Genomic DNA, 9,844 nt, shown 5'->3' with positions numbered 1-9,844 from the left:
ATTTGGGCAAGTAATTGCAGGTCTGGGCCTCAGTTTCCTCTTGCAGATAACAAAGGGAGAGGATCTTGTGTAACTGATATAATCCACTGCCTATATCTGTGGACCTTGGGGAATATTAATACTGGTGAATTTGACAGGAACTCATGTGATTTGAGTGCAAATCCCTTACTATCTATTGCTGCTCTGAATGTCCCAGCTGGTGGATTCACAATGGAGCAGGGAAGCAGTAGCCCATCCACAGTGACTTTAAAGCACATTCCTCCCTTCTCCCCACAGGCAAAGGATGCTGAAGAGATGAAGGTCTGCAAGGCTAGTGAAGAGCTACCCAAACAGCTCTTTTCAGTGCAAAATCTCAATACATTAAGCCAAGTTCCCAGTTTGGGAGTGTGGGTTGGGCCTGTGGTGCAGCACACAGCATGGGGCAAGAAGATGCAAATACCTGCAGAGGGATGCAGTGGAGCATGCAGACCCCAGACATACTCCTGGATTTACATGTGTGGCTGTGCTGGCTCAAAACAAAGGTCCATGGCTCTGTGTTGCCAGTGGCCCAGAGATGCCAAGGGCGAGGGAAAGAGCAGGGCAAAGATGTGCATATTTGTTAGCAGCACAGACAGTGGGATTCAGGGTGCCCCTGACATGTTTACCAGCAACACCAAGCTCTGTGGTGTGGTCACCGTGCTGTAGGGAAGGGATGGCATTGAGGGGGACCTGGACAGGTTGAAGAAGGTGTACTGTGCCAGCCTCATGAAATTCAACCAGGTTAAGGGCAAGGTCTTGCACCTGGGTCAGGTAATCCCAAGCACAAACACAGAAGGGGTGGAGAATGGATTGAGAGCAGCCCTGGGGAGAAAGACTTGAGGATGTTGATGGATGAAAAGCTCAGGATGCCCTAGCCATGTGCACTGACACCCCAGATACCTATGTCCTAGGCTGCTGCCCAGGAGTGTGGGCAGCAGGTAAGGAAGGGATTCTTCTGCTCTGCTCTGCTCAGACCTCTCCTGCAGTGCTGCTTCCAGCTCTGGGGCCCCAGCATCAGAAGGACATGAAGCTGCTGGAGGGAGTCCAGAGGAGGCCATGGAGATGCTTTGATGACTGGAACACCTCTGCTATGGGCATCCCTCCTATGACTGAGAGAGTTGGGAGTGTTCAGCCTGAAGAAGAGAAGGCTCTGGTGAAACATTAGAGCCCCTTCCATTGCCTAAAGGAGCTCCAAGAGAGCTGGAGAGGGATGTTGGACAATCGCCTGGAGCCACAGGACAACGGGGAATGACTTTGTTCTGACAGACAGCAGGGTTAGATAGGATACTGGGAAGAAATTCTTGGCTGTGAGGGTGGTGAGACCCTAGCACAGATTGCCCAGAAAAGCAGTGGCAGCCCCATGCCTGGAAGCATTCAAGGCCAGACTGGATGGGGCTTGGAGAAACCTGGTCTAGTGGAAAATGTCTCTGCCCATGGCAGTGGAATGGAACTGGAATAGCTTCAAATGTCCTTTCCAACCCAAACCATTCGGTGGTTCTACCATCCTGAGTCAAGACCTGTATCAACTGGATGATCTCCTCGCAGTCTTTGTCCAGGATCTGGTCCCTAGGAGCTTCATCTTTTGTCTTTAGTGCTTGCACTGGAAGAAGTTGAAATGCTTAAATATCTTTGAAAGCTCAGGTTGCTGTCGCTCCTTCCTTATTCCCTCCCCTTGTGCCAGCAGTTGTGAGGTTTCATAGAAACCTCTGACCCGAAATCCGTGTAGGATGGGTGTCTGTCCCCAGGGTCCCTCTTGGGAGTATATCTCTCATGCATCGGGTCTTTGGCTGGAAAGTACAGGCAGCTCTGGCACTGCAGCAACTTTTACCCTTCTCCAGCCACTCTCTGACACTGTCTCACTCTGCTGACCGCTCACACTGCCAGACCACAGCCCACGGGGCCCAGGACAGGAGATCAGCAGGTTCAAGCTGGGGACCCATGTGGCTGGGGTTCTTTACAGGGCGTCCACTCTCTGGCAGGGATTTGTTTGTGGGACAGTGCTGTCCAATATTATAGAATCACAGAACCATGATTGGGAAAAGCCCTCTGGGACCACTGAGTCCAACCATTTCCCAGCACTGCCAAGCCCACCACTAACAACTGTCACATTTACATAGTTCTTAAATCCCCCCAGGCATGGTGCCTGCACTGCTGGACAACCGTACTGGGGAAGAAATTGTCCCTTATACCAAATCCAAACCTCTCCTGAAAAACTTGAGGCCATTTCCTCTTACAGAAGAGGAAATGTATTGCTCTGTGCCCGTAGGAAAGCAACCTGCCTGCGGATCGAGTATTGTCTAGTGCAACTTAGTACCCCTGGAACAGGGACAGGTGGGAACAGTGCTGCCCAATGGTGCTGTGTGCTGCCGATGCCGCTGGGTGGGACAGCTGCCCCCACGGGGAGAACGGAGAGGGCAGGGCCCGAGGATGTCTAGACAAAGGCAGCTACTCCGCGGCGCGGCGCACGGGCGAGGCCGGGTGCGGCCCGCGGTGGGCGGTGGCGGGCGGCAGGTGCAGCCCCTTCGGCCCCTCCGCGGAGCGGCTCGGCCCCCGCCCAGCCCCGCGGAGCCGCAGCAGCGCCGTCAATCAGCGTCGCCCCCGCTCCTTCCTCCCCTCCCGCACGCCTCGGCGCGCTGCATCGGGCTCGGTGACAGCAGCGAGCTGAGCGCGGCGGGAGTCTCCGCTCCAGCCAGCACCGAGAATCGGGCGCGGCGGCGGCGGGGCTGGGAGGGCTGCCGAAGCATGCAGAGCCATGGGCCAGGGCTGCGGACACTCCATCCTCTGCCGGAGCCAGCCGTACCAGGCGGCAGCATCTGACATGTGAGTTCCCTCCCGCCGGCACTGGGGATGGGGGACCACGCCGAGAGGGAGGGATGCTCTCTCTGGGAGTGACGCTGGCCAAAGGAACGAAGGAGATGTCAGGGATGCAGGAGAAAGTTCCTCCTGCCTGACAGCTGTCAGGGCGGGGGTGGCAGGGAAATGACAAGAGGCTGCGACCCCTCCCTATTCCCCACTTGACACATATGTTAGCCTTGGGGCAGGTCATCACTGGTGTTTCTGTGCCAGAGGGCTTGTGTGAACTGAATCTCCGTTTCCCCATCACCCTCATCCCATGATGATTTCCTGCAAGGGTGGAAGGCTCCTAGCCCAGCTGTGGGCTGCAGGGGGGCCCGGCTGACTTTGTGAAATTCAGGTCAGGCCTCTGAATTGTGGTTTCAGCAACTTCACTCAGGGCAAGAGAAGCCACCCCCTGCACACTCACCCATTCACCAAACAGATTTGGGGGTCCCAGTGTCATGGTGCCTGTCTGAATATGGCGAGGTGGGAATGGGGCTCCAGGGGTCATGGTGGTCTCATGTTGCAGCAGACATAAGGGGCTTTGTGTGAGAGCATGGGTGACCTTGCTGAGGGATGACGGTGCTCCCTGGACGCAGGGAAGGGTGATGCTCTGAAAGGCCCACGTGGGAAGAGGGGCTGAGCTGGCTAACGGGAAGCTTGCAGTGTCTCAGTTCCCTTTGCCCACAGGCTTGGCTGGGGTTGGCAGAGACCCCTGTCTCTGTGCACATGCATGTGCAGCACTCACGAGGCTCCACAGCTGCTGGGGAGCAGGCTATGCAGCGATGGTTCACAGTACATGGGTGCTCTGACTCCTCGGTATCAAGAGATCTGGGGGGCTCCCAATCCCTTCTCCCCCTCCTCCAGCAGAAGCACATCCCACATTGCCACCTGAACCACAGGAAAGAGGTACAGGTCTAGGGCAAAAAGGAGGAAGGTTTCTCAGTGCTTGGATTCCTTTGTCTGGCAGTGCCAGCTCCACATGCTCAGGCTCTGGCTGAACTCCCTGGCTCAGCAGCCCACACCAGTACCACTGAATCAGGAGGTATATCACTGCACTGGGATGTGCCCAGGCGCAGCCTCAGGTCTCTTAGAGCAGATGTTTTAGGTGATGACAGGTCTATTGGGGTGCAGGGAAGCTACCATCCACTCTTGCCCCAGTGCTACACATTTCCCACACTGGGTTTTTGCACCTTCATGAGTTGACCTTCGCATGAGAACTTTGTCCCCCTCCATAGAAAATACCCTCCAGCATCTTTCTTGCCTATATGCAATGTGTGGTTTGGATCTGTCTTCTCAAGGCCCCAGTAGGTGCTGATCCTCCTACGCTTCTGTGGGTGCTGGGTCTGTCTCTGCAGGCAGCATCCTTCCCTCAGCTCTCCTGGCTCACTCTCTGGTGCTGTGTGTGCTTTGTTCCCTGCAGAGATCCTTCCCCGGTGCTGCCTGAACATATACACATGTCCTTTTCTTTATGAAAACACATAAAGGTCTTGAAATGCCATGCAATCCCCATGTTCCCTCCTGCCCCTGCTGCTGTTTAAAGGCTTTTAAAAAAAAGTAGATGACAGAAAAGCTTAGTGTAGCTGGGTTGGCTGTGCCCCTCAAGCTACCTCGAGGTAGGAATGATGAGTCCAGCTGCTTTCCCCTTTTACCCAGGATATGTCCTTCATAGATATTTGTCCCTATTCCTGTAAACCCCAAGGGGTATTCAGAGGTGGAAAAACTTCACAAGAGTTGTCAGAGGATGATGCCCTTGACCCTGCAGTGCTCCCTGGAGGGGTTGCAGTGGTGAGGTTAGCTCTGTGGGGAGGGCTGCTGCCTGCTCCCTGCCTCCACTCCAGCCCTGCCATGTTTGATGCTGGCTGGCAATGCTGCGTGAGACTGGGATCCATTGGTGGCCCAGCTCTCCCATGTTACTGGTGCACTTTTTGCAAGGGGATGCAGGTGCAGCATTATCCAGGTCACGTTTTAACCCATTTCCTCCTTTCTCCCGCCAGGAAGTGCGTTCCCAGGTGGGTGGATGCTGACCTGGTTAGAGGTGGGTGGGGTGTCAGGGTGCCTGGGGCTGCTGCTGTCACAGCATCTGACAGCAGCCAGGGTTGGGGAAGAAGCTACTGAGCTCTGCGGATGGAAAACACAGAGGAGGAGACGCATCTCTGAGCATCCCTGCAGGAAGAATCCAGCTTAGTGGAGGGTGGGAGGGGTCAGGGCTTCCTTCAGGGCACAGCACTGTCTGGGATGCAGGGGGCATGAGCTGGGCTCAGTCACCCTTAGGAAGTCTTGGAGCACTTGCAAAGGTGAGGGCAAGCTGTCAAACCTCCTGAAGAACCCCCCAGACCCTTCATGGTTATTGCTAGTCCCTGGGCTGCATGTGTCAAGTGCCATGGAAAATACCCACTCCATCACTCCATTGTCCTGTCAGTTTGGCCAGGATGGCTCTGCTCCCACCCAGGCACTCGCTTGTCAGGGAAAGGGGTTCAGTGGAATGAGGTTAACCTGGTCCCTCATTGTTGGGGTTCTTAGGTGATGTTCTCTGTGTTTTTCAAAGCCTCAGACTCTTTCTGCCCTTGTAACTGAGGCTCTTCAGGATCACCCACCAGCCTGGGCAACCAGCCCTGGAGCCTGGAGGTGCCTGGCAGGGAAAATAGAGAGGAAACTCCTGGTTGCAAGCTTCCTGCATTCTACATACACCAGGAGCTTCCCAGAACCCAGCAGCTGTTCATGGGAGACCTCCAGGGTGAGCGAGAAATTTCCTCTCTATCACCCTGGGGCATCTCCCTGAGCATCTTCAGCTTCAGAGTAGCCTGTTTGGAAGTATTGGGAATTGGGCCAGATTCTGGCTCTGTTAGTGAGGACCCTTTCCAAGTGTGCCCTGGGCATCATCTACAGCAGAGCCCCACACACCCCCTGTGAGCTGTGCTGCTTTGGGGGCTCTGGGAGGCTAAGCATCCCTCTAGGGCTGAATGCAGGATTCCCTGGGGGCAATGGTGGATGCAGCAGCAATTTCTGGGAATCCCTCTTTCCTTCTGCTCCCCTCTGACCCTGGTCCTTGCTTTTGCTTTTGTCTCATTCCCAGCTCTCACATGACTCAGTGAGAACTGTGCTGGGCTGTGGACAGAAATGCCAGCAGGGCTTGGAGCTGCCTGGGACTTTCTGCCTGTCCAGCTTTCTCCTGTCCTCCTTAATGGATGGGCCTGTCTGGAGTGGGGAGTCAGTTGGATAGTGAGTGTTGGGAGATGCTTTGTTTGCTGCCATGGGTCCATCTGCTCAGCAGCAGCACTGGGGTCAGGCAGTGGAGAGGCTGCTGAGTGTAGGCAACAGGCAGCCTGGAGCTCGGATCCCCCCAGCCGAGGTGTCAGGAGTGGGTGGGGAGTCTCACCTGCTTTGCCACAATGGGTGATGACAGCAAGATTTGATATTTGGGGGGCTGGAGCCTGAATTGGGGGATGATTGGTTTGGATTGGATAAAACCTTAACGCCCATACAGTTCCTATGTCCCTGCCATGGGTACGGACACCTTCCACTACACCAGATTGTTCCTCATCCAATCTGATCTTGTAGGAAGGTCTACAAAGGTGTAGGAAGGTGTTTGGAAACACCTTGTAGGAAGCTGTTCCCAAACCTTGTCATCCACACAGCATCCTCAGGGAATGGACCAGTATGGCAGCCTATGGGACTTGCTGAGTGTTGGCTCAGAAATGTTCCTGAGGCTGGTTATTTGGTAGCAGCAGCCCTTGGTCTGCTCCTGTCCCCAAATTCTGGTCCCAGTACCAAATCCTGCTCCTGGACCCATGTTCTGAGCCCTGCCCGCATCACTGGTGTGTGGAGTCAGAGAGGAGGAAGGATGTGGGAGAATCTTGGGTGGGTTCAAGCCTTCTCGGCCTTAGTCAGTTTGTATTTTCTGAGATAAATCAAATAGAACAAAAAGCGGGATTTGGAAGTGGGATGGGGTGCATTTCCCACTGAAAATATTAAACCCTGACTTTTTTTGGCTGGGGCTGGGTTAGGGCTTAGCCTGAGCATTGCGGCCATTGAGGACAGCCTCACTATGTGTTTTGGCATCCCCAAAGCCCTCTGCTCTCCACCCAAGGAGTGAAAATCAGACAGCAGCTGCCGGTGCAGCTCTGGGACAAAGTACTGACTTAGCCAGAAGCCTCCCCTGGCTCTCAGTTGCTTCCCAGCCCCTTCCCAGGCTGTCAGTAACTTGCACATTTCAGCTAGGTGACTCAGAAGACAGTGAGAAGGTATTTATAAGGAGCATTTGAAAGGCAGAGACTGGTGAAGGGTTTTTTCCCCCCTTCTCTTGAGCTGGTGCCAACTGAATGTGGCTATGCTTCACTTGGCTATGGAGTGGGGTCTGGAGGGTGACCTGTCCATGTCCCCTTAAGTTCAATGTCTTCTTGCTATGGCATGAGGATGCTTATGCTCCAGTGAAAACCTCCATGCAAACCCCTCGTTGTTGCCAGGCATACTTAATCTCACCCCATTTCAGCAGAGCCCTAACACTACTGCCTGTGAGAGCAAAAACAGGCAGGGCAGCCAGAATCCAGATACAGGGATTTGCAGCCCTGCTGGTCTGATGGTCCCCAGCCTGGCTCTGAGGCATGGAGCCCTGCCAAAGTGGTGGCATTGATCAGCCTGGTGAGGATGTTGCTGCTTCGTGGTGATGCTCTGGGACATCTGTGCAGCTTCTTGGTGTTTTAGGGTTTATCCTCACACCAGAGCTGCCCTGTGTACTTACTCCTGCAGCGAGGATGTCTCCACAGCCCTGTCCTCAAGACAATACTTGGCTTGAGCCCGGCTGAAAGGACACAAGCTGTGGGTGTTGCTGTGTTTTCCCTTGCTCTCCCCAAAATGGGGTCTTTCCCCATTTTTTTTACTAGTGTTATCACAGACAGGTGGATGGCAGCATCCTTCCTGCATGGAAAAAGCAGGTGGAAGCCATGGAGGCTTTCAGTAGGAAATTGGGGTCAGGGAATGTGGTGCTAGTGATGGGGAACAATGCCACTGCCAGAGTTGCTAATCTCCTGACTCAGGCAGGGTGATGGCAATTTTCAAGAATTTGATTGTCAACTGCTCAATCCAGGAACTCCTGCAATGGGATGGTACTCCTGTGGATGCTGAGAGGAGGGTCTTGGATCCTGAGCATGAACATCCTTGGGAGCTGCAGGATGTGGGGATCCCCTTGGTCCTTCTGCAGCACCTCAAGGGTAGAGCTTGGCCTCCCTCTGGCTGCTGAGGAGCTGAAGCTGGGTCTGAGGTTAGGATTAGGGTCAGGGTCAGGGCTAAGGTTAGGGTTAGAGTTAGGGTCAGAGCTAGTGCTAAAGGTGGACTAAATTTAGGTCTGGGTTTAGGGCTATGATCAAGTTTAGGGCTAGTGTTTAGGTTATGGATAGGTTTAAGGTTAAGGCAAAAGCTAAGTTTAGCTTTAAGGTTAGGTCTAGGGCTAAGATAAAAGATTTAGGGTCAGGTTAGATCTAAGAGTAGTGTTAGAGCCTGGGTTAAGTCTAGGGCTAGTGTTAGGTGTATGGCTAAGTTTAAGACTCACGTTAGTATTAGGAGTTGTACTAATTTTAGGTTTATGCTTAGGTTTAAATTTAAGCTTTGGTTTAGGGTTATCATTAGCCTAGGATTAGATTTAGGGCTAGGGTTAGAACCATGCTGCACATTAGTGTTACCATCCAAGTTAGAACTTAGTTTAATGTTAGGTTTATAGTTAGGTTTGAAATTAGAGCTAGGCCAGGTCTAAGTTTAGGGTTAGAGCTATGGCTAGGCATGGGCTTATGGTTAGGTCTGTGACTAGCGTTAAGGGTTAGTGCTAGCCTAAATTTAGTGTTGGGTCTGCCAGGACAAAGGCATGCAGTGCTCCATTCTCCCTCCACAGAATATGCTCCATTTTCCCCATCAGCACAGCTCTGTGGCCTTCCCATCCACGTTTTTCCCCCTTTGGTTGACCCAGAGGCTCTCTGGGACTTGTCATGTGATTTGGTTTTGTCTTGCACCTGTCCTGGCCTCACTGGGGAGTGGGACAGATGCTGAGTCAGCAACACTGCTGCATGAAACCCCCAAAACTGGAGTATTTTGCTAAAGCTCAAGTGTGGAAAAACAGTGCTGACTGTGGACAAAGGAGGTCTTGAGGCATGAGAAGTGTCCAGGTGGAAATGCCAGCCAAACTGCTGAGGGTCAAGCATTCCCCAAAATCAGCCCAAAGGCACTAAGGTGCTTTTTGGGTGCTGGTTTCCTTTGGTCAGACCAGAGATGCAGGTGGATGGAGCAGCAGAGCCAGGTGAGCTCTTGCTCCAGAGGATGCCACAGGATTGGCACAGAATTGCTCATAGTGAGAGCTGGGTATAATTAACCCTGCGAGGCTTAGGAAGAGGTTGAGGGGGCCTGCTGTTGGGTCTGACTGTCTCCAGGGGAATTATGCTCCTGGGAATGGCCATGGGTCCCTGTCAGGCACCTCCTGCTGATCCTGCACCTACCAGATCAACAGGACACACCTGGAACTCCTTGAGGTGGGACTCGTGCTGTGTTGTGCCACACTGTGGACTAGGCAGAGGGGCCGCCAGTGCCAGTAACTTCACATGGTTTGGGAACCCAGAGTTCAGGGTATGTCCTTGGGGCCCCCATATCCAGTTGTGACCATCTCCCCCACTTCAAGGAGGTGAAGCAACCTGTCCCACTGTGCTGCTCCTGTGGGAATGCAGGGATGGAAAGAAGGTCTCATTCCCCCAGGAACAGTGTGGGAGCTGGCTCCTGGGGTGTGAGGTGGGTATGCTGTTTTGGGGAAGATGGAGGGCTCTGCGAAGGTGGGGGTTTGGCGCTGTTGGAGAACCCCCTCTCCCCCGCTGCGCGGGCAGGGACTGGGACAGCAGGTCTGTGGGCTGGTGAGAAATGCAGAGTCAGGCATGGTGTGCTTTGCTGTGCACAGAGCCTGGAGCCAGCTCCATGTGCCAGCTGAGAGTGCGGAGAGCTGTAGTGTGGGCAGGGG

The 9,844-nt window shown here is 53.8% G+C and overlaps 1 protein-coding gene across 1 annotated transcript in view; it reads left to right on the top strand.

Moving 5' to 3' along the window:
* Positions 1 to 2,665: 2,665 nt before the first annotated feature.
* Positions 2,666 to 9,844, top strand: part of PDE2A (phosphodiesterase 2A) — a 41,168-nt gene continuing 33,989 nt past the window's right edge. Inside the window, exon 1 of the mRNA XM_066208948.1 lies at positions 2,666 to 2,838. Within this exon, the coding sequence (XP_066065045.1) occupies positions 2,771 to 2,838 (68 nt within the window). The 5' untranslated portion in view covers positions 2,666 to 2,770. The remainder of the gene's footprint in view (positions 2,839 to 9,844) is intronic.

This window comes from Chamaea fasciata, unplaced genomic scaffold (genome assembly GCF_029207755.1).
Source record: "Chamaea fasciata isolate MVZ Bird 193981 ecotype frontalis unplaced genomic scaffold, bChaFas1.0.hap1 SCAF_2, whole genome shotgun sequence".
Lineage (NCBI taxonomy): Eukaryota > Metazoa > Chordata > Aves > Passeriformes > Sylviidae > Chamaea > Chamaea fasciata.
This window is presented reverse-complemented; position numbering and strand designations above follow the sequence as displayed.